This window comes from Hemiscyllium ocellatum, chromosome 18 (assembly GCF_020745735.1).
Source record: "Hemiscyllium ocellatum isolate sHemOce1 chromosome 18, sHemOce1.pat.X.cur, whole genome shotgun sequence".
NCBI lineage: Eukaryota > Metazoa > Chordata > Chondrichthyes > Orectolobiformes > Hemiscylliidae > Hemiscyllium > Hemiscyllium ocellatum.
In genome coordinates, this window is record NC_083418.1 from 21,318,488 (window position 1) to 21,344,145 (window position 25,658).

At 46.3% G+C, this 25,658-nt stretch overlaps 1 protein-coding gene across 4 annotated transcripts in view; it reads left to right on the top strand.

Moving 5' to 3' along the window:
* The window catches only part of dgkza (diacylglycerol kinase, zeta a), a 570,823-nt gene that overhangs the window by 215,800 nt on the left and 329,365 nt on the right, over positions 1 to 25,658 (top strand). For all 4 annotated transcript variants that reach the window (XM_060838748.1, XM_060838746.1, XM_060838747.1 and 1 more), the window contains exon 2: positions 15,250 to 15,358. In XM_060838748.1, the coding sequence (XP_060694731.1) occupies positions 15,250 to 15,358 (109 nt within the window). The remainder of the gene's footprint in view (positions 1 to 15,249; positions 15,359 to 25,658) is intronic.

A 25,658-nucleotide genomic window follows, 5' to 3' on the forward strand; every position in this document is an offset into this window, starting at 1 on the left:
CTATGACGACTGTGTTCCTATTTAAAAATGGGCTCAATCTGTGCCTCCCCACTCCACCAGCTGGCCAGGCAGCAGGTTGTTTCCATTTAAGGGTAACACATCCATAAGTGACATTTACAGAGCACTCAGCGCCCTCCAGCGAGCTGGCAAATGCTGTGATATAGAACGTGTTGAACTGCCAAGTACAGTCACTCTGAACTTGACTTGAACGCCACTTGATTTCACCTGCCCCATTTGTTTGCAAGAGTCGAGAGAGTGGCGTTGGAAAAGCACAGCAGGTCGGGCAGCCTCCGAGGAGCAGGAGAATAGCCGTTTCACGCAGAAGCCCTTCATCAGGAATGAGCCTTGTGGGCTGTGGGGGTGCTGAGATATAAATTTTGTACAAGTTCAGTTGAGTGTGGCTCAGTTAGGAGTGCACTTGCCTCTGAGTCCAAAGGGCTATGGGTTCAAGTCCTACTCCAGAACCCTCAAAAGGTCCAGGCTGACCCTTCAGTGCAGTAGAGAGCAAGTGCAGATATGCGTGAGGTCCCATCTTTTGCATAAGGCATTTCACCACTACACTGCCAGGATAACATGGCATTAGTTTGAAGATGAGCAGGGTGGTTATCCCTAGTGTCTCGACCAATAGTTATTTCTCAATCAACACCATGAAAACAAATAGTCTGGTCATTATCACTTTGCTGTTTATGAGAACTTGCTGTGTGCAAATGGTCTGCCCTGCTCCACACATCACAGCAGTGATTACACTCCATGACTACCACATTGGCTGTTCAGTGCTTTTGTATGGCCTGAGATTATGAAGGGAGCTTATAAATGCAAATCTTTTTGCATATATTTTAATTGCGATGATTTGATTTATTGAAGGCTTGGGAGTGGGATTTGCCTTGACAATTTTGTCTCAGTTGCAAGCACTATCTCTGAGACCAGGCTGACGGTGCGGTATCCATCTATCCCCGAGGGAGCTATCAGGAAATAGAGGAATGGAGAAAAGCAAAGGAAATGATAACCAACTTACTCCCATCTTCACCTTTGGTCCACCCCTGTAGTTCTTTACTGGGTAGTGATCCACACCATGGATCTAGATTCATTCCATTACCGCTGTGCGTTGTACAGGAATTGATATCAATTGCAATGTCTAGATTAGAGTGGTGCTGGGAAAACACAGCAGATCAGGCGGCATCCGAGGAGCAGGAAAATCGACGTTTCAGGCAAAAGCCCTTCATCAGAAATCAGTTGCAATGTCCCAGCTGATGCACCAGGTATCCAGACCTAACTGAGAATTCAACGGTCAGCACCTTTCAGAGTGTACAACATCAGGAAATGCATTGCTCAACCAGGGAGCAGGAAGGAAACTTTTAAAACAAAACTCAGGCCCGAACAAGATCCAGAGGCTGAACCCAGTCCAGCCATGACTCAGATGAGTTATTTTTAGATTCTACCATCAACGTTTCCTTAGTTTTCTAACAATGTGAGGAGAAACATTCATTCATTCCTTCAACCCTGCATATTATTTTTCAAACCATAAAATTAACGCGTTGTTCTTTACCTCCTATGAGTTCCTCAAGACGCAATATGGCCAGGATCTCTCTCTCATCTGAGTCGCCACCATTATTCAGCATTGTCCAAGTGCTTTCGACGGATGAGGTTTCTGAGGCCCAGTTGCATATGCCCTTTGGAAGACCCAGGTGGAATTCAAGATTTTTTGTCCAATTCCTTTTGCAGAGAACAAATGACATTGTTCTCACTGGCTTCAATTAGTAGACCATACAATGTGCACTACTCACAGGATGTGTAATTTATTAAAATCCTTCAGTTACTAATGCGATTATATTGCTCCAAATACCTGAAATTAGTATATAATGCAATAATAGTATAATCTGACCTTCCGTACTGTGCATGAGATGGTACAGTTTTACCCATCTTTTTATATTTTCTGATAGTCAGGAACAATATGGTAAGTTTGTTAGTGTATTAACTTGGCTAAGTTCTAGCCTTGCTAGAAGCTGTCTTTATATTTGTACTCAAGACCTGTCAAGGGTTCAAGTATCATTTGCATTATATCATAAATGATTTTCTAACAGTCCCTCAATGAAAATGAGCTTTGTATTTCACTTTATGGTTCCTTGTCCTCACACCCTCACAGATGAAATATTGATACTGGTGACCTTATGATGAGCCCACAGCTATAATTAAAATCTGGCTGATGTTGTAAAAGCACATACAGTGGCCAGTGCTGCAAGTTCCGGTGTCCAGTATCTCTACACCCACAGCTGCACTTAACGTATGCATTCAGTAACCACATCTCAGTTCTCCATGTGCTGTGCCTGGGTTTCTCTGTATAGAAACATGAACAAGCAAATTGAGGGTTGAAAAGTTCAGGTCATTTATAAATAGCTTTGGAATCTGCTCTGTATCCTGTGCGGAGTTCTTGGAAAGAAAGAATCTGCATTTATTTTGCATCTTTTGCAACTTCGGGACACCTCAAATCACTTTTAAAGCGAATTAAGTACTCTCGAAGTGGAGTTATTGTTATAATGAAGGAAAAGGGGCAGACAGTTAGTGCACAACAAACTCTCACTAGCAGCACCATAATAATGACAGTCAGTTGATTTTTCAACCTTGATTTAGAAATGTTGATGGAGGGGAACTCATCTTCGCATCTTCAGACAGCTTTATATATGTACCTGAGAGGCAGGATGAGCCTTTGTTTAAGTGTCTGATCTGAAATCTCCACAGTGTAGCGCTCCCTCACTACAGCAATGGGTGGTTTGGCTAGCTTCGCATTTACAACAAATAGGGTCGCATTTTTGAAAATATCAAGACACTAATGCCTGTTGTTTCTCACGATCTCATAACCGTGCTGTTTTACGGTTTCGAAATAGGCTTGTGTAGTTTTGCATGGGTGGTGCACTCGAGCATTATTGCAAAGCTTGTGGCCCTGACCTTTTCTCAGACTGCTCCCAGGCTCCTTTGCGAAGATGTTTCATCAGCTACCATAGCATTATATTTGAAACGGACTTTGGCACTTCCCCGCCCCCAGGATTAACTGAGAAATTTATTTTGCCTCTTGAAACCTCTAAATGTCAGCGTGGAGTTTACTCTTACGGTTCGCAGAAGCAATGCTTCCAGTGGAGCACTCTGATCGACTGCAGAAAAGTTGCTGAAATAACCGAACCGGCCTTCTGAAGAGTGAGCAGCTGAGTCACAGAAGCCAAGATTTGAGCCACTTTGCTGTGGAATCAACTTTCCTCAGCCACTGTGGTAATGTGGAGGTCCACTTAGCCTCAGCGCTCCACATTGGGCAAGTGTGGGCTCCGCTGCTTGTTGCTGTCTAATGAGCCCTGTTGGGAAGGGACATCCAACAAGGTAGAGTTGCTATACCCCGACCAGACCATAGGACTCCTCTCCTCATTACAGAGAGACAATGAGTGGTAGTTTAACCGGAGGGTCACCAGGCGAGGGAAGAGATTGAGAAAGAGAGTCCTTCATGGCAACCTTAGTTTGTGCAGGATTTGAACGCACCTTGTTGGTCTTACTTTGTCAAAACTGGCTGTGCATCCAGTATATCCAACTTCATGATGAATAACATGTTGGCAGTCAAAGTAGTAGTTACATGGCCAAGTGGATCTGTCACGTTAGGTGTGCTAGTTTGTGAAGAATTATTGTTGTTTGTATGTATGTATGTAATTATTAAAGGAGCAATGCATTTCACATGTATGAGTGCTTTAAAAAATAATACTCAGTACTTTTATACCCAGTAAGACAAAGGAATCACATGTCAGGAACAACACCTGGTTAGGCACTGAAACATTGAGCAATGGTGCACAGCATGGGATGTATTGACATAAAAGTAATGGACTGCAGGACAGCTTGCCCATGCGTCGTCAGGGTACAGCAAACAAACCAGTGTTCAGTGATTAATAACACACTTTACATTGCTGCTATAGAGACCTAGAGATGTACAGCACAGAAACAGACCCTTCAATCCAACTTGTCCACGCCGACCAGACATCCTAACTTAATTTAGCCCCGCAGCCCTGTAAACCCTTTCCGTTCAAGTACCTATCCAGATGCCTTTTAACTGCTGTAATTGTACCAGCCTCCACCACTTCCTCTGGCAGCTCATTCCATGCATGCACCACCCTCTGTGTGAAAGGTTACCCCTTAGGTCCCTTTTTAATTCTTTCCCCTCTCAACTTAAACATATGCTGTCCAGTTTTGGACTCCCCTACCCTAGGGAAAACAGAGGAAGATAGGAGCAACAGGAGGCCATTTGGCCCTTCGAGGCTGCTCTGTTATTCTTCATGGTCATGGCTGATCATCCAACACAACAGTCTCACCCTGCTTTCTCCCCATAACCTTTGATCCCATTCGCCCCTTCTGCTATATCTAGCTGCCTCTTGAATATATTTCAATGTTTTGGCATCAATTACTTCCTGTGGTAATGAATTCCTCAGGCTCACCGCTCTTTGGGTGAATAGCTTTAAATTGAGGGGTGATAGAGGATAGATGTCAGAGGTAGTTTCTTTACTCAAAGAGTAGGAGAGGTGTGGAATGCACTGCCTGCAATAGAGGAAGACTCACCAACTTTAAGGGCATTTAAATGATCATTTGAATAACATATGGATGAAAATGGGCTAGTGTAGGATAGATAGGCTTCAGATTGGTTCCACAGGTCGGCGCAACATTGAGGGCCGAAGGGCCTGTACTGCACTGTAATGTTCTATATTCTATATATGTTCTAAATGTCTCCTCATCTCTATCCTAAGTGGTCCACCCTAAATCCTCCGTCTGTGGCCCCTTGTTCTGGACGCACCCTCCATCGGGAACATCCTCCCTGATCTACCCTGTTTATAATGCTGTTAGAGTTTTATAAGTCTCAGAGATACCCCCCACCATTTGTCTGAACTCCAGTGAAAACAATCCTAACCTAGTCAGTCTGTCCTCATATATCAGTCCCGCCATCCGCTGAATCGGCCTGGGAAACCTTCGCTGCACTCCCTCAAGCGCAAGAACACCCTTCCTCAGGAAAGGAGACGAAAACTGCACACAATATTCTAGGTGTGGCCTCACCAAGGCCCTGTATAACACATCCATGCTCCTGCACTCTAAACCTCTTGCAATGAAGGCCAACATACCATTTGCCATCTTTACTGCCTGCTGCACCTGCAAGCTTACCTTCAGCGACTGATGCACCCCCTTCTGCCAATTTTATAGCCATTCAGGTAGGAATCCGCATTCTTGTTTTTGCTTCCAAAGTGAGTAACCTTGTATTTATCCAAATGATACTGCATCTGGCATTAATTTGCCCACTCACCCAACCTGACCAGATCATACTGAAACACCTCTGCATTCTTATCACAGTTCACCCTCTCACCCAACTTAATATCACCTGCACGCTTTGAGATGTTACATTTTGTTCCCTCAGTCAAGTCATTAACATATAATGTGAATAGCTAGGGTCCCAGCATTGATCTCTGTAGCACCCCATGTCTATCTTCCCCTAATCCCATGTGCTTTAATCTTGCAAATAATCTCGTCTGGCTCTTCCTTGCCAAATCTACTCATGACATAGTCATAGAATTCCAACAGATTTCCCCTTCATAAATCCATGCTGACTCTGCCAATGCTTACTAAATGCTCCACTATAAAGTCCTCGATAATGGATTTGAGAATTTTCCCCACTACCAATGTTAGGCTTGCTGGTCTGTACTTCCCTATTTTCTCTCTAGCTCTGTTTTTGAATACTGGACTGACATTAGCCACCCTGTGATCTGTAGGGACTTGTTCCAGAGTCTATAGAATCCTAGAAGATGACCACCAATGCATCCATTGTTTCTGAAGCCACTTCCTTAAGTACTCTGGGATGTAGACTATCAGGCACTGGGGATTTATTGGCCTTCAATCCCATCAATTTTCCCAGCAGTATTTCTCTGCTAATAGTGATCTCCTTCAGTTTTCCCCTTTCGCTAAATCTTGCATTTTCCAACATTTCTGGTGTCTGAATTGTGTCCTCTTTTGTGAAGACAGAACCAAAGTATGTATTCTGTTGCTCAGCCATTTCTTTGTCCCCTACTATACATTCCCCAGTTTCTGTCTTTTGGGGACTTGGATTTGTCTTCACCAATCCCTTTCTCTTCTTGTATCTATAGAAACTCTTGGTGTCAGTATTTATGTTCCCCGCAAGCTTGCTTTTGTACTGTGTTTTCCCCTTCTTCATCAATCCCTTGGTCCTTCTTTGCTGAATTCTAAACTGCTCCCAATCCTCAGACCTATTATGTTTGTTGGCCAATCTGTATGCCTTTTCCTTGGTTTGGATACTATCTCAGATTTCCTTTGTAAGCCATGGATTGGTCCTCTCACCCATTTTGCTTTCATGCCAGACAGGAAAAAACAGTTGTTGCAGTTCCCCCATGTGTTTTTTGAATGCTTGCCATTACCTATACATTGTCATCCCTTTAAGTCACTCTCCCCAATCTATCAAGGTCAACTCATACCTCATATCTTCGCAGTTTCCTTTATTAAGACTCAGCACCCTAGTCTCTGAATCAACTAAATTACACAGTACCCAGTCTAAGATTGCCTCCTCTCTCATTGGTTCCTCTACATATTGATAAAGAAAACCATCCCATATGCATTCCAGGAATTCCTCCTCACCGGCGTTGTGACTAATCTGATCTGCCCAATCTATGTGCAGACTAAAATCACCCATGAACACATGAATCTCTAATTCTTTATCACATGAATCTCTAATTTCCTGTTTAATACCATTCTCAACATCACCACTGCAGTTTGGGGGTCTATGTATGACACCCACTAATGTTTTTTGCCCTCTGATATTTCTCATCTCTACTCATATCGACTCCATGTTGTCAGAGCTAATATCCTTTCACACTATTGTGTTAATTTCCTCTTTAACGGCAATGCCACTTCACCACTTTTTCCTTTTTGCCTGTCCTTCCTAAGTACTGAATACCCTGGGACATTAGTTCCCATTCTGGTCACCCTGCAGTCATGTCTCCATAATCCCAGTTATATTGTACCTGTTTACATTTATCTGCACGATTAGTTCATCCACTTTATTGCAAATGCTCTGAGCATTAAGGCACAAAGCCTTTAAGCTTGTCTTTTTAATATTGTTTGTCTTGCTCCCAATTTCTTTCTCAACAGCCCTGTTTGAATTTTGACCTTAGTTTCCCTGCCTAGCACTTATAAATTCCCCTTTCTATCTTTTGTTTTTGTCCTATCTCCCTCCTTCTCTGACTCTTTACATAGGTTCCCATCCCTCAGCATATTAGTTTATTAAACCCTCCCCAACCGTTGTAGCAAACACTCCCCCTACGACATCAGTCCCAGTCCTGCCCAAATGTAACCCATCCAATTTGTAGAGGTTCCACCATCCCCAGAACCAGTCCCAATGGCCCAGGAATTCAAATGGATAGTTCTCCTTATGTTCCATGTGATCTAACCTTGCTAACCAGTCTACCATGCGGAACCTTGTCAAATGCCTTACTGAAGTTCATAAAGACAACGTCCGCCATTCTGCTTTCATCAATCCTCTTTGTCACTTCTCCAAAAAGCTCAATCAAGTTAGTGTGACACAAAGTCCCAAACACACAGCCATGTTGACTATCTGTACTCAGTCCTTGCCTCTCCAAATACATGTAAATCCTGTCTCTCAGTATTCCCTCCAACAACTTGCCCGTTACTGATGTCGGGCTCACCAGTCCACAGTTCTCTTGCTTTTCTTTACCACCTTTCTTAAAAGATGGCACCATGTTAGCTAACCTTCAGTCTTTCTGCACTTCATCCATGGCTATTGATGATACTAATATATCAGCAAGTGGCCCAGCGATCACTTCCCTAGCTCCCCACAAAATTCTAGGGTGTAACAGATCCATTGATATTTCAGTTGGTGAGCCGCCTGCACTACAGAGGCTCCTATGAGAATGATTCAGCCTGTTTGAATCAGAACCACTGGTAAAATACTGTGCTAGACATCAGCATGGTAAAAAGAAACACACAGCTGTGCAAGTGTCAGAAATCTCATAATTGAGGTTAAAGCCTGACATTCTGGGTGGCACGGTGGCACAGTGGTTAGCACTGCTGCTTCACAGCGCCTGAGACCCGGGTTCAATTCCCGACTCAGGCGATTGACTGTGTGGAGTTTGCACATCCTCCCCGTGTCTGCGTGGGTTTCCTCCGGGTGCTCCGGTTTCCTCCCACAGTCCAAAGATGTGCGGGCCAGGCGAATTGGCCACGCTAAATTGCCCGTAGTGTTAGGTAAGGGGTAAATGTAGGGGTATGGGTGGGTTGCGCTTCGGCGGGTCGGTGTGGACTTGTTGGGCCAAAGGGCCTGTTTCTGCACTGTAAGTAATCTAATCTAATCTAATCTAATTCTGGCTTCAGTGTGCAAAGTCTTAACACATTTTCAGTTTGTGTTAAGACAGAACCTCCCAAAGAACGATTTCGCTTTGGTGCCTTTTTAACTTAATAATCTAGGAGTGGTTCAGTGGTTAGCACTGCTGCCTCACAGCACCAGGGACCCAGTTTGATTCCAACCTCGGGTGACTGTCTGTGTGGAGTTTGCACATTCCCCCCGTGTCTGCGTGGGTTTCCTCCGGGTGCTCCGGTTTCCTCCCACAGTCCAAAGATGTGCAGGTCAGGTGAATTGGCCATGCTAAATTGTCCCATAGTGTTAGGTGCATTAGTCAGAGGGAAATGAGTCTGGGTGGGTTACTCTTCAAATGGTCAGTGTGGACTTGTTGGGCCGAAGGACCTATTTTTCACACTGTAGGGAATCTAATCTAAATTATAAATCTGTGAACGTTATTGATGGGAGAAGGATGTTCACACAAGCCTTCTCTGCCATTCAATCAACATGAAGCTGGAGTTGAGACAGAGCTTTTTTTTTGACTTTGCCTCCTTATTCCCAGATTGTTATTGGGTGAGGGCATCAAATGGCTTCAGTCTTGAATATCCTAATTAGTCCAGTGTCTGTCACCTTCCAGGAAGGAAAACTTCATACTTCTTTGTATCTTTGTGGGGGGGGGGGGGAAAGTCTTCCTTTGGATCCCTCTAACTCTAACTTTAAGACTGTGTTTCCTTCCTCTGGAAACTCTTGAGAAAACCGAGAAGCTAAAGTACCTCTCTTTGCAGGTTTTCCCTTTGCCTTCTACTGGGGCCTGTACCCAGTTACTAATGTGCTTCAGTCCAAGACCAAAGAGCTAGTCACATCTTCTGTTACTAACCATTCCAGAGAGGCACTGTCCTCTGAATTGTTTCATCCCTGCCTCCTGAGACATGAGTTGTTTTGATTGCTATTAGTATCAGAAAGAAAAAAAAATCTTGTCATGTGAACAAGACACATTTATTGCCTGTTCCGAGGTAACCCAGGAAGGCTTTGGACCTAGTCTTCTGACTCCTGGTATCTTGCTGAAAGCCAGCGAAAGAAGGAAACCACTGAGTACCTGAATATCTTTGTTAGAGCTTGATCCATCCAGTCTAAAGACAACTGGACACTGTAATTGTCTATGATGTTGCCCATCTGGGATTGACCATAGCAATCATTCCTTTAGTTAATGTACATCAAATAAAATATTGTAATGAGTCTTATGCTGTACAGCCTTCAAGTCAAAGTTTTTCTATGAAAATTAAAGTGTAAATTCCTTCAAGATTTTAAAAGAAACGACTTTAACCTCATACCTTCCAGTGGCTGATATCCGTTTGCTCTGATCATCTCTAACTGGTTCTTTTATCTTAAATGAATGTTCCTTGGTCCATTACCTTCATTTCTGTGGAATCAGGACAGATATTTAATGGAGGCAAAAGTGAGGACTGCAGACGCTGGAGATCAGAGTCGAGAGTGTGGTGCTAGAAAAGCACAGCGGGTCAGAGAGCGTCTGAGGAGCAGGAGAATTGACGTTTTGGGCAAAAGCCCATCATCAGGAATGAGGCAACCTGGAGTCTTACCGTCCAGTGAGCTGCAGAGAGGGTTGTGTCACTTTCTTTCAGGAAGACTCGCTCAATTGAGATCTGATCATTCTCTTAACTAGAGTATGGTGGTCTTTGCCCAGGACCCCAAGGGTGTAAATCCAGCCCCCAACATCATCCCCCTTCAATGACAGAGCACCCCCACTAAAATCTGGCACCCAGTCAGAGACAGAAGCTGTCCATTGCTCAGTGGGTAGAGTGGCACTGCAGCTACCTGAGACCCAGGATCACTGAGACCCTCAGGCCCAGAGCTGAGTGATGATAGGATGGGGGGTGTGGTGGAAGGCAGTGGCTCTCAACCTGGTCCCTTTCCTGATACCGGGTCCCTTAATCGGATGAAGGATCCGCTCTTGCAGCCAGCAAGTGACCATGACAGCATTTGCTTTTCATGTTCGACATGTGGCAAGAGCTCTTCCTGCCTCTGGAAGAACATTAATTGCGAAGTGAGGCCCCACAATGGGCATCTGTTGATTGATGAAGGTCTTCACCCAGACCCATATCTGTCAGCCTGCTGCCTGACTAAATACCGCCCGAAACCCCATGAACCGAAATGGAGAGCATTACATTCTGCCTATCGTCTCTTCACTTACTTTACTGAAGCCTTCACCATTTTAACCATGATGATTAGATGCCTTGCCTTAACTTTTTCTGCTGTAGCTCTCCATAATGTACAATCAGACTGATGTGAGGTAACATTCAATAAGCAGCTTAATCTCTTGAAATCTGGTATATTATGCAGTGGGGATTTAGAGGAAACACTGAAAATGTACATCAACTAAACTAATTGAGTTGAGTGTTCTGACATTGTGGTAAGGATAGCATTCAGTGCCCAGAAATGATCAAGAGTTAATGATCCGATGGCCCATTCAGAGCAGAATCTGACTGACATTCTTCGGTGATGACTGGAATTGTTTAGAGCTGACTTATTGCAGGAAATGGGAAAGCGTATTTGATTGTAAAAGCCAAGCAGTGTTGTTTAATCCTCACTGCTGTGAGCCTCTTGGTGCCTAACATTCACAATTCCACCTTGGCAATGCAAAGCTTGTCCATCCTTTCTCAGCATTAGTCTGGTCCTAGTGCAGCACACCACACTGGGTGGAGAGCACTGGCTGGTGTGCGGAAGGGGGCTGTCCCATCTGCTTGTCCTCCAGTCAGCATTTGCACAGTGAGCTCGATCCAATGTTGTTCTTATTCCTCCTTCTCTGCCTTTTTAACAGCCCTCACTCCACAGGAGAACCCCTTGCTGACCTGCACCTCTTTTCAGACCTGGCCCCTCTCTGGTAACGGTCACAGAGGATGGAGACATTTTTCAAGAGGCATTTCAAGACGGCGCCCGGGGTCAGGTTGCCTGGTCGGTGCCAACGGGCAGGTAGGTGCGCAGGAGGCACCGTGCCCGGCAGTAAAGTCAGGCGCCGTTCGAATGTAGGAATGCCCTCTGCGGTGTTGGTGCAGAGGCGCCGGTCCAGTGTGCAGCTGCCCCTTTGTGCATCCAGACTGGGAGGAGGGATGTCTAGGAGCAGCGGCCCACGCCGCAGGTCCAGTACTACAGCCCTTCACCTCAACCCAAGGTTCGCAGTCCAGCAGAAGCGAGGGGGCAAGCCACGGACTATCGACAGCCACCTGGTTGGGCCCTCCATGTTGTTGGCTAGCCTCATTCAGATAAGCAAGGAAGAGGAGGGCAAGACTGGCACCGCCAAACCGACTCACGGACCAAGAATGGGCACTACCCCCGATGATTCCGACAGCGATTGCTCCTCTTCCGGAGGCTCGGCCACCTCAGTGTCTTCGTCTGCGGGCAGGAGTTGGAGTGACCAGGAAATGGATGGGTGCGCTCCCCCAGGAATGCCAGAGACACTCCAGCGGTCGGCGTGGCACTATCAGCCCATCTACACAAAGCCTTTCCTGAGGGCCCCTCGCTGCCTGAGGAGGAACTCCTCCCACCTGGCCCCAGCTGAGTCGGCCTGCCTGGGGAAGGTGGCCTACAGGTTACATGGAAACTACCAGAGGAGGAACCAGCGGCGGCGGTCCAGCACCATCCCACTTCCTGGCACACGGCGGACCTCGGTGACAGCCTGCATCCCTCCCGGTGAACCGGAACTGTACCGGCTGGTGTCGATGGGGAGCGGGCGGCCTTCTGTGAGCAGCAGGCAGGCGTCCCGTGCTCTGCCACCCCGATGGAGGCATGGTGTTCGCAGAAATTCCCTCCGCTTGATCCACAGGAGCCCGGCAGCCAAACGTTCCCCGGCGTGGAGCAACTTCCTCTCGTATGTATTCCTGCTTTGGAGATGGGGAGGGTGTGTCCCAGATGTGGCGAGTTGGGGAGATGTGGGCGCTTGACATAGATTGTATTCCTGTTTTCTTTATTTTCTCTCTCTCTATCCCTCTCCTTCTTCCCCCCCTCTTCCTGATCATCTGCCTAAATATACCTCTGTTCTCACCTGTAGTCCTGTGGGCAAACAGCTAGGTTACCTACATGGAGTCAAGGCCACCCTCCTGCTTCCCCTAAGTGATGGCATAGAAACTCAGGGTTCTTTGAGATTGACCTTCCATCATGACAGGACTGGGGGCAAGACAATTCACCTCATTGTGCCTGTGTTGGAAGTGTTACCAATTTCCTCTGTTCCCATGTCTACCACAAGCTGTTCGCTTTGTTCCTTTAAATGTAGTAGCCAGGATACCGAATAAAGACTGCAGACGTTTTCTTGTTTTGATTTCACTAGCAGGTGAGATCAGGATCATATTGTCATGTGAATCCAATAGCTGCTCATAGTTTCCTCACAGCTGTGATTGTCCTGCCCTGGTCAGTGTCGAGCATTCACTTTATTTCAACGATGGTGTTGAATTAGTTTGCATTTTGGGCCGGTGCATGCGAGTGAATTTTCCTCTTTATTTAAAATGGCAAGTTATTCGCAGAGCATCGTATGCAGTTAGAAGGAGGTTTGCTGCAGATTTAATGCTGTCTCCCAAGTCAATAAATGGAAGTGAGGAGATTATAAACCGCCTGAATCCACTTTCCTCTTTCCTGTTCTGAAGGGTGGCGGTTTTTACAGGAAGACCAAGAGAAGTGAGTAAGCAAACGGCTGAATTAGAAGGTCAAATCCCACGATAAGGTATTCGCAAATAAAGTAGGACATGTTTAACTCAAAAAGTGTGGAAAAAAATGATGAGTTTGGTTGTTATTGCAATTAAGCATGTCATTTAGTTCAGGACATGGTAATGACGACAGAAAAAAGTTCACAGGCTGACGTTGTGGAGCAACTTCACATGGAATGATCTGAAAGTAGCAACAAGCTTCCCTTCCACAGTGCTGCTGGGTGTCTGCAATATTCTCCCTCTATTGGAAGTCTGAGGTCCTCTAGCTTCACAACATTGTTGTCTAATTGGTGGAATTGTTCTATCATATATTGGGCCAGAGAGGGTTAAGGAGAGTTGACACCTGGCAAATTTATCTAAACTCCCCTCAAGCAAATGTCAATGTGAGGAGGTGATGAGCTTTATTTTAACCACCGATCCCCACCAACACCCCACAGACCGATTGATTGAATGCTGGGAACTGGGTCTTGTTTTACAAGAGGACTTTTCCTCTGCTGCTTTTGCACAAATTAATACTCTCTGGGCTATTTCCTAGAGCAGTAAGTCCTGGTTTGTAGCATATTTCCCTTCTTACACTCCTGCATTTTTGAATTCACCACTTCTCATCAAGTACCCTTCTCAGAACTCAACCCTTCGGTAGAAGATTTCTTGTTGCACAAGTAACGTGATGTCTGTGGGAGAGTGGTCGATGGCAGTATTTAGTAACAGCAACTCAGCCCGAGTCACTAAAGGTCTTGATGTGATTCAAAAGTGGGCTGAGTGGGAAGCTCCTTGCATCACTGTCAGGAAGGAAGCAATCCACAGGCTTGCTAATATAAGGCTGATATCTGTTGGCTTTGGGGATTTGCAGTGCAGGCTTCTTTGGGATATAGTGAGATTTCTGAGACCACCATTTTCTAATGATCTTTAAACTTTCTTAGGCAGCAGGCAGCCTTCAAGTTGAAAACACAGGCATTTGCTTTCTCTTTTACAGTATATGCACTTTCAACAGATGAGAAACGCTGCATTCCTGTGTTAAGAAATTTCCTCACCTTTATCGTGTTCAGTATTCTAATGTAAATGTTGTACTCAGTCGCATTCCCATTGAATGGTAGTGAGAGACTCGAGCCAAAAGTCTGCTCCTATATCTCATGGTAGCCTTATGCACATCAAATGTATGCATAATCCCATTCTGATGCTATCCAATAGGTACACATCCCAGGTCCTTGCACACTGACAATATGCACAGAATATAGTGTGCTGTTTTATCAGTGCAAGATACAAAGTGCTTTGTTCCTCTTCAGTTGTGCTCACAAGGTGTATTAACTGAAAATAATGCCTCTTTGCATGTAGGCTGCCATTCTGGCAGGCATATTGATTGTTTTCCTGTCGAATTTTGTCCTGAGCCCCAGCATCTATTTTACTGTTGACGCTGGGAGTTGCCCAGTGTTTATTCTAGCTACTGAGATGCCCGTTGTCTGTGCAGCAATGTTATCGGTGAGATGTCAGCATCAGAAGGGTGCATGTCATACTCAAAGAAGCAACCACCCAGGGTAAATAGTGCACCTGTTTGGGATAAAGCTGCTTGTTTTTTGTGATCACCCAAATGTCTAATTCGCAATGTCATTCCACTAATGTTCTTCAACTTTTGAAATGGATTTGTGTAATTGAAATATTTTTTAAAAAAAGCAAATTACAGTGAGGAAAGACAAATGTGGAGGAGCATTGAGCTCCACCAAAATTTGACCCATTGCCAAATATTGGAGAGGTTTTTGGGAAGTCTCTGTATTGCTGATAAAGCCAAAAATGGGAACTAATTTTAACCTAATGAGTTGGTTTAACAGCCTATTTGATTAGAATGTCCTTTGAAATCGATCTTAGGAGGGGTATGAGGCCATAATTTCACTATGTGTAGGTTAGTTTGTCCTATTTGTCACCCAGTGAATGAAATTCAAATGACTTTAGCGTCAGACTTGGACACAATCATAGTGTGATACTGAACAGTATCTGACACGAGGTGTGTGAGAAACACTTACCGAGTTACACCATGCTGCGCATGTAGCAATAAGAACCGCGGAAAGGAGTAACTGTTTTGCTGCTTTTGAGAAAAGAGTGTGCACTATTTCTGGTAATAGATGAAAAATGGAGACCAGGACAAAAATAGCATTCTCTGATTTTTTTCAGAAAAGCCATTGCTAAATCTGGGCTTCAACATCTGGTTGCTCAACCAAACCCAAACATTGCACTTCGACAGGATTCAGATCGTGAAGTACGCAGCACGGTGGATTGGACGGTGAGTGCAAAAAAAACCCAAAGGCTTTCCATTCGCGGTCTCTCTAAACAATCCCATTGTACCCAACCCTCTCCCATTGTAAACAATCTCACTGTACCCAACCCCCTCCCATTGTAAACAATCCCACTGTAGCGAAACCTCTCCCATTGTAAACAATCCCACTGTACCCAACCCTCTCCCATTGTAAACAATCCCACTGTACCCAACCCTCTCCCATTATAAACAATCCCACTGTACCGAACCCCCTCCCATTGTAAACAATCCCACTGTACCAAACCCTGTCCCATTATAAACAATCCCATTGTACTGAACCCTCTCCCATTGTAAACAATCCCACTGTACCGAACCCCCTCCCATTGTAAACAATCCCACTGTACCGAACCGCCTCCCATTGTAAACAATCCCATGTACCGAACCCCCTCCCATTGTAACAGTCCCACTGTACCAACCCCTCTCCTGTTGTAAACAATCCCACTGTACCAAACTCTCTCCCTTTGTAAACAATCCCATTGTACCGAATCCCCACCCATTGTAAACAATCCCACTGTACTAAACCCCCTCCCATTGTAAACAATCCCACTGTACCGAATCCCCACCCATTGTAAACAATCCCACTGTACCGAACCCTCTCCTGTTGTAAACAATCCCACTGTACCAAACCTCCTCCCATTGTAAACAATCCCACTGTACCGAACCCTCTCCCATTGTAAATAATCCCACTGTACCAAACCCTCTCCCATTATAAACAATCCCACTGTACGAAACCCCCTCCCATTGTAAATAATCCCACTGTACCGAACCCCCTCCCATTGTAAACAATCCCACTGTACCGAACCCCCTGCCATTGTAAACAATCCCACTGTACCAAACCCCCTCCCATTGTAAACAATCCCACTGTACCGAATCCCCACCCATTGTAAACAATCCCACTGTACCGAACCCCCTCCTGTTGTAAACAATCCCACTGTACCAAACCCCCTCCCATTGTAAACAATCCCACTGTACCAAACTCTCTCCCTTTGTAAACAATCCCAGTGCACCGAACCCCCTCCCATTGTAAACAATCCCACTGTACTAAACCCCCTCCCATTGTAAACAATCCCACTGTACCGAACCCTCTCCCATTGTAAATAATCCCACTGTACCAAACCCTCTCCCATTATAAACAATCCCACTGTACGAAACCCCCTCCCATTGTAAACAATCCCACTGTACCGAACCCACTCCCATTGTAAATAATCCCACTGTACCGAACCCCCTCCCATTGTAAACAATCCCACTGTACAGAAACCCCTCCCATTGTAAACAATCCCACTGTACCAAACCCCCTCCCATTGTAAACAATCCCACTGTACCAAACCCCTTCCCATTGTAAACATTCCCACTGCACCAAACCCTCTCCCGTTGTAAACAATTCCACAGTGCCAAACCCTTTCCTGTTGTAAACAATCCCACTGTACCGAATCCCCTCCCCTCGTAAACAATCCCACTGTACCGAACCCCCCCTCCCATTGTAAACAATCCCACCGGAGCGAACCTTCACCCATTGTAAGCAATCCCACTGTACCAAACCCACTCCCATTGTAAACAATCCCACTGTACCGAACTCTCTCCCTTTGTAAACAATCCCAGTGCACCGAACCCCCTCCCATTGTAAACAATCCCACTGTACCGAATCCCCACCCATTGTAAACAATCCCACTGTACCAAACTCTCTCCCTTTGTAAACAATCCCAGTGCACCGAACCCCCTACCATTGTAAACAATCCCACTGTACTAAACCCCCTCCTATTGTAAACAATGCCACAGTACCGAACCCTTTCCTGTTGTAAACAATCCTACTGTACCAAACCCTCTCCCATTGTAAACAATCCCACTTTACCGAACCCCCTCCCATTGTAAACAATCCCACTGTACCGAACCCTCTCCCATTGTTAATAATCCCACTGTACCAAACCCTCTCCCATTATAAACAATCCCACTGTACGAAACCCCCTCCCATTGTAAACAATCCCACTGTACCGAACCCACTCCCATTGTAAATAATCCCACTGTACCGAACCCTCTCCCATTGTAAATAATCCCACTGTACCAAACCCTCTCCCATTATAAACAATCCCACTGTACGAAACCCCCTCCCATTGTAAACAATCCCACTGTACCAAACCCTCTCCCATTATAAACAATCCCACTGTACGAAACCCCCTCCCATTGTAAACAATCCCACTGTACCGAACCCACTCCCATTGTAAACAATCCCACTGTACCGAACCCCCTCCCATTGTAAACAATCCCACTGTACCAAACCCTCTCCCATTATAAACAATCCCACTGTACGAAACCCCCTCCCATTGTAAACAATCCCACTGTACCGAACCCCCTCCCGTTGTAAACAATCCCACTGTACCAAACCCTCTTCCATTGTAAACAATCCCAGTGCACCGAACCCCCTCCCATTGTTAACAATCCCACTGTACCAAACTCTCTCCCATTGTAAACAATCCCAGTGCACAGCACCCCCTCCCATTGTAAGCAATCCCACTGTACTAAACCCCTCCCGTTGTAAACAATCCCACTGTACCAAACCCCCTCCCATTGTAAACAATCCCACTGTACCGAACCCCCTCCCACTGTAAACAAACCCACTGTACCAAACCCTCCCCCATTGTAAACAAACCCACTGTACCAAACCCCCTCCCATTGTAAACAATCCCAATGCACCAAACCCCCTCCCATTGTAAACATTCCCACTGTACCGAATCCCCACCCATTGTAAACAATCCCACTGTACCAAACACTCTCCCATTGTCAACAATCCCACTGTACCGAACCGCCTCCCATTGTAAACAATCCCACTGTACCGAACCCTCTCCTGTTGTAAACATTCCCACTGTACCAAACCTCCTCCCATTGTAAACAATCCCACTGTACCGGACCCCCTGCCATTGTAAACAATCCCACTGTACCAAACCCTTTCCCATTGTAAACAATCCCACTCTACCGAACCCTCTCCTGTTGTAAACAATCCCACTGTACCAAACCCTTTCCCATTGTAAACAATCCCACTGTACCAAACCCTCTCCCATTGTAAACAATTCCACAGTACTGAATCCCCTCCCATTCTAAACAATCCCACTGTACCAAACCCCCTCCCATTCTAAACAATCCCACTGTACCAAACCCCCTCCCATTGTAAACATTCCCACTGTACCGGACCCCCTCCCATTGTAAACATTCCCACTGTACCGAACCCCCTCCCATTGTAAACAACCCCACTGTACCAAACCCTCCCCCATTGTAAACAAACCCATTGTACCAATCCCTCTCCCATTGTAAACAATCCCACTGTACCGAACCCTCTCCCATTATAAACAATCCCACTGTACAGAACCCTCTCTCATTGTAAGCAATCCCACTGTACCAAACCCTCTCCCATTATAAACAATCCCACTGTACGAAACCCCCTCCCATTGTAAACAATCCCACTGTACCAAACCCCCTCCCATTGTAAACAATCCCACTGTACCAAACCCCCTCCCATTGTAAACATTCCCACTGCACCAAACCCTCTCCCATTGTAAACAATCCCACTGTACCAAACCCCCACCCATTGTAAACAATCCCACTGTACCAAACTCTCTCCCTTTGTAAACAATCCCAGTGCACCGAACCCTCTCCCATTGTAAACAATCCCACTGTACCGAATCCCCACCCATTGTAAACAATCCCACTGTACCAAACTCTCTCCCTTTGTAAACAATCCCAGTGCACCGAACCCCCTCCCATTGTAAACAATCCCACTGTACTAAACCCCCTCCCATTGTAAACAATGCCACAGTACCGAACCCTTTCCTGTTGTAAACAATCCTACTGTACCAAACCCTCTCCCATTGTAAACAATCCCACTTTACCGAACCCCCTCCCATTGTAAACAATCCCACTGTACCGAACCCTCTCCCATTGTAAATAATCCCACTGTACCAAACCCTCTCCCATTATAAACAATCCCACTGTACGAAACCACCTCCCATTGTAAACAATCCCACTGTACCGAACCCACTCCCATTGTAAATAATCCCACTGTACCGAACCCACTCCCATTGTAAATAATCCAACTGTACCGAACCCCCTCCCATTGTAAACAATCCCACTGTACAGAAACCCCTCCCATTGTAAACAATCCCACTGTACCAAACCCCCTCCCATTGTAAACAATCCCACTGTACCAAACCCTCTCCTGTTGTAAACAATTCCACAGTGCCGAACCCTTTCCTGTTGTAAACAATCCCACTGTATCGAACCCCCTCCCATTGTAAACAATCCCACTGTACCAAACCCCCTGCCATTGTAAACAATCCCACTGTACCAAACCCCCTCCCATTGTAAACATTCCCACTGCACCAAACCCTCTCCCGTTGTAAACAATTCCACAGTGCCGAACCCTTTCCTGTTGTAAACAATCCCACTGTACCGAACCCCCTCCCCTCGTAAACAATCCCACTGTACCGAACCCCCCTCCCATTGTAAACAATCCCACCGTAGCGAACCTTCACCCATTGTAAGCAATCCCACTGTACCAAACCCACTCCCATTGTAAACAATCCCACTGTACCGAACTCTCTCCCATTGTAAACAATCCCACTGTACCAAACCCCCACCCATTGTAAACAATCCCACTGTACCAAACTCTCTCCCTTTGTAAACAATCCCAGTGCACCGAACCCCCTCCCATTGTAAACAATCCCACTGTACCGAAGCCCCACCCATTGTAAACAATCCCACTGTACCAAACTCTCTCCCTTTGTAAACAATCCCAGTGCACCGAACCTCCTCCCATTGTAAACAATCCCACTGTACTAAACCCCCTCCCATTGTAAACAATCCCACTGTACCGAACCCTCTCCTGTTGTAAACAATCCCACTGTACCGAACCCCCTCCCGTTGTAAACAATCCCACTGTACCAAACCCTCTTCCATTGTAAACAATCCCAGTGCACCGAACCCCCTCCCATTGTTAACAATCCCACTGTACCAAACTCTCTCCCATTGTAAACAATCCCAGTGCACAGAACCCCCTCCCATTGTAAGCAATCCCACTGTACTAAACCCCTCCCGTTGTAAACAATCCCACTGTACGAAACCCCCTCCCATTGTAAACAATCCCACTGTACCGAACCCCCTCCCACTGTAAACAAACCCACTGTACCAAACCCTCCCCCATTGTAAACAAACCCACTGTACCAAACCCCCTCCCATTGTAAACAATCCCAGTGCACCGAACCCCCTCCCATTGTAAACAATCCCACTGTACCGAATCTCCTCGCGTTGTAAACAATCCCACTGTACCAAACCCTCTTCCATTGTAAACAATCCCAGTGCACCGAACCCCCTCCCATTGTTAACAATCCCACTGTACCAAACTCTCTCCCATTGTAAACAATCCCAGTGCACAGAACCCCCTCCCATTGTAAGCAATCCCACTGTACTAAACCCCTCCCGTTGTAAACAATCCCACTGTACCAAACCCTCCCCCATTGTAAACAAACCCACTGTACCAAACCCCCTCCCATTGTAAACAATCCCAGTGCACCGAACCCCCTCCCATTGTAAACAATCCCACTGTACCGAATCCCCACCCATTGTAAACAATCCCACTGTACCAAACACTCTCCCATTGTCAACAATCCCACTGTACCAAACCGCCTCCCATTGTAAACAATCCCACTGTACCGAACCCTCTCCTGTTGTAAACATTCCCACTGTACCAAACCTCCTCCCATTGTAAACAATCCCACTGTACCGGACCCCCTGCCATTGTAAACAATCCCACTGTACCAAACCCTTTCCCATTGTAAACAATCCCACTGTACCAAACCCTCTCCCATTGTAAACAATTCCACAGTACTGAATCCCCTCCCATTCTAAACAATCCCACTGTACCAAACCCCCTCCCATTCTAAACAATCCCACTGTACCAAACCCCCTCCCATTGTAAACATTCCCACTGTACCGGACCCCCTCCCATTGTAAACAGTCCCACTGTACCGAACCCCCTCCCATTGTAAACAATCCCACTGTACCAAACCCTCCCCCATTGTAAACAAACCCACTGTACCAAACCCCCTCCCATTGTAAACAACCCCACTGTACCAAACCCTCCCCCATTGTAAACAAACCCATTGTACCAATCTCTCTCCCTTTGTAAACAATCCCAGTGCACCGAACCCCCTCCCATTGTTAACAATCCCACTGTACCAAACTCTCTCCCATTGTAAACAATCCCAGTGCACAGAACCCCCTCCCATTGTAAGCAATCCCACTGTACTAAACCCCTCCCGTTGTAAACAATCCCACTGCACCGAACCCCCTCCCATTGTAAACAATCCAACTGTACCGAACCCCCTCCCATTGTCAACAATCCCACCGTACCAAACCCCTCCCATTGTAAACAATCCCACTGTACCGAACCCTCTCCCATTATAAACAATCCCACTGTACAGAACCCTCTCCCATTGTAAGCAATCCCACTGTACCAAACCCTCTCCCATTATAAACAATCCCACTGTACGAAACCCACTCCCATTGTAAACAATCCCACTGTACCAAACCCCCTCCCATTGTAAACAATCCCACTGTACCAAACCCCCTCCCATTGTAAACATTCCCACTGCACCAAACCCTCTCCCGTTGTAAACAATTCCACAGTGCCGAACCCTTTCCTGTTGTAAACAATCCCACTGTACCGAACCCCCTCCCCTCGTAAACAATCCCACTGTACCGAACCCCCCTTCCCATTGTAAACAATCCCACCGTAGCGAACCTTCACCCATTGTAAGCAATCCCACTGTACCAAACCCACTCCCATTGTAAACAATCCCACTGTACCGAACTCTCTCCCATTGTAAACAATCCCACTGTACCAAACCCCCACCCATTGTAAACAATCCCACTGTACCAAACTCTCTCCCTTTGTAAACAATCCCAGTGCACCGAACCCCCTCCCATTGTAAACAATCCCACTGTACCGAATCCCCACCCATTGTAAACAATCCCACTGTACCAAACTCTCTCCCTTTGTAAACAATCCCAGTGCACCGAACCCCCTCCCATTGTAAACAATCCCACTGTACTAAACCCCCTCCCATTGTAAACAATGCCACAGTACCGAACCCTTTCCTGTTGTAAACAATCCTACTGTACCAAACCCTCTCCCATTGTAAACAATCCCACTTTACCGAACCCCCTCCCATTGTAAACAATCCCACTGTACCGAACCCTCTCCCATTGTAAATAATCCCACTGTACCAAACCCTCTCCCATTATAAACAATCCCACTGTACGAAACCCCCTCCCATTGTAAACAATCCCACTGTACCGAACCCACTCCCATTGTAAATAATCCCACTGTACCGAACCCACTCCCATTGTAAATAATCCCACTGTACCGAACCCCCTCCCATTGTAAACAATCCCACTGTACAGAAACCCCTCCCATTGTAAACAATCCCACTGTACCAAACCCCCTCCCATTGTAAACAATCCCACTGTACCAAACCCTCTCCTGTTGTAAACAATTCCACAGTGCCGAACCCTTTCCTGTTGTAAACAATCCCACTGTACCGAACCCCCTCCCATTGTAAACAATCCCACTGTACCAAACCCCCTGCCATTGTAAACAATCCCACTGTACCAAACCCCCTCCCATTGTAAACATTCCCACTGCACCAAACCCTCTCCCGTTGTAAACAATTCCACAGTGCCGAACCCTTTCCTATTGTAAACAATCCCACTGTACCTAACCCCCTCCCCTCGTAAACAATCCCACTGTGCCGAACCCTTTCCTATTGTAAACAATCCCACTGTACCGAACCCCCTCCCCTCGTAAACAATCCCACTGTACCGAACCCCCCTCCCATTGTAAACAATCCCACCGTAGCGAACCTTCACCCATTGTAAGCAATCCCACTGTACCAAACCCACTCCCATTGTAAACAATCCCAGTGCACCGAACCCCCTCCCATTGTAAACAATCCCACTGTACCGAATCCCCACCCATTGTAAACAATCCCACTGTACCAAACTCTCTCCCTTTGTAAACAATCCCAGTGCACCGAACCCCCTCCCATTGTAAACAATCCCACTGTACTAAACCCCCTCCCATTGTAAACAATCCCACTGTACCGAACCCTCTCCTGTTGTAAACAATCCCACTGTACCGAACCCCCTCCCGTTGTAAACAATCCCACTGTACCGAACCCCCTCCCGTTGTAAACAATCCCACTGTACCAAACCCTCTTCCATTGTAAACAATCCCAGTGCACCGAACCCCCTCCCATTGTTAACAATCCCACTGTACCAAACTCTCTCCCATTGTAAACAATCCCAGTGCACAGAACCCCCTCCCATTGTAAGCAATCCCACTGTACTAAACCCCTCCCGTTGTAAACAATCCCACTGTACCAAACCCCCTCCCATTGTAAACAATCCCACTGTAGCGAACCCCCCCCACTGTAAACAAACCCACTGTACCAAACCCTCCCCCATTGTAAACAAACCCACTGTACCAAACCCCCTCCCATTGTAAACAATCCCAGTGCACCGAACCCCCTCCCATTGTAAACAATCCCACTGTACCGAATCCCCACCCATTGTAAACAATCCCACTGTACCAAACACTCTCCCATTGTCAACAATCCCACTGTACCGAACCGCCTCCCATTGTAAACAATCCCACTGTACCGAACCCTCTCCTGTTGTAAACATTCCCACTGTACCAAACCTCCTCCCATTGTAAACAATCCCACTGTACCGGACCCCCTGCCATTGTAAACAATCCCACTGTACCAAACCCTTTCCCATTGTAAACAATCCCACTCTACCGAACCCTCTCCTGTTGTAAACAATCCCACTGTACCAAACCCTTTCCCATTGTAAACAATCCCACTGTACCAAACCCTCTCCCATTGTAAACAATTCCACAGTACTGAATCCCCTCCCATTCTAAACAATCCCACTGTACCAAACCCCCTCCCATTCTAAACAATCCCACTGTACCAAACCCCCTCCCATTGTAAACATTCCCACTGTACCGGACCCCCTCCCATTGTAAACATTCCCACTGTACCGGACCCCCTCCCATTGTAAACTGTCCCACTGTACCGAACCCCCTCCCATTGTAAACAATCCCACTGTACCAAACCCTCCCCCATTGTAAACAAACCCACTGTACCAAACCCCCTCCCATTGTAAACAACCCCACTGTACCAAACCCTCCCCCATTGTAAACAAACCCATTGTACCAATCTCTCTCCCTTTGTAAACAATCCCAGTGCACCGAACCCCCTCCCATTGTAAGCAATCCCACTGTACTAAACCCCTCCCGTTGTAAACAATCCCACTGCACCGAACCCCCTCCCATTGTAAACAATCCAACTGTACCGAACCCCCTCCCATTGTCAACAATCCCACCGTACCAAACCCCTCCCATTGTAAACAATCCCACTGTACCGAACCCTCTCCCATTATAAACAATCCCACTGTACAGAACCCTCTCCCATTGTAAGCAATCCCACTGTACTAAACCCCCTCCCATTGTAAACAATCCCACTGTACCGAACCCCTTTCCATTGTAAACAATCCCACTGCACCGAACCCCCTCCCTTTATAAACAATCCCTCTGTACTAAACCCCCTCCCATTGTAAATAATCCCACTGTACCAAACCCCCTGCCATTGCAAACAATCCCACTGTACCGTACCCACTCCCATTGTAAACAATCCCACTGTACCAAACCCTCTCCCGTTGTAAACAATCCCACTGTACCGAACCCCCTCCCATTGTAAACAAACCCACTGTACCAAACCCTCCCCCATTGTACACAAACCCACTGTACCAAACTCTCTCCCTTTGTAAACAATCCCAGTGCACCGAACCCCCTCCCATTGTAAACAATCCCACTGTACCGAATCCCCACCCATTGTAAACAATCCCACTGTACCAAACACTCTCCCATTGTCAACAATCCCACTGTACAAAACCCACTCCCATTATAAACAATCCCACTGTACTGAACCCCCTCCCAATTTAAACAATCCCACTGTGCCAAACCTCCTCCCATTGTAAACAATCCCACTGTACAAACCCCACTCCCATTGTAAACAATCCCACTGTACCGAACCCCCTCCCAATTTAAACAATCCCACTGTACCGAACCCCCTCCCATTTTAAACAATCCCACTGTACCGAGCAAAAGCAGAAATTGCTGGAAAGATTTTGCAGTTTGGCAGCATCTGTGGAGAGA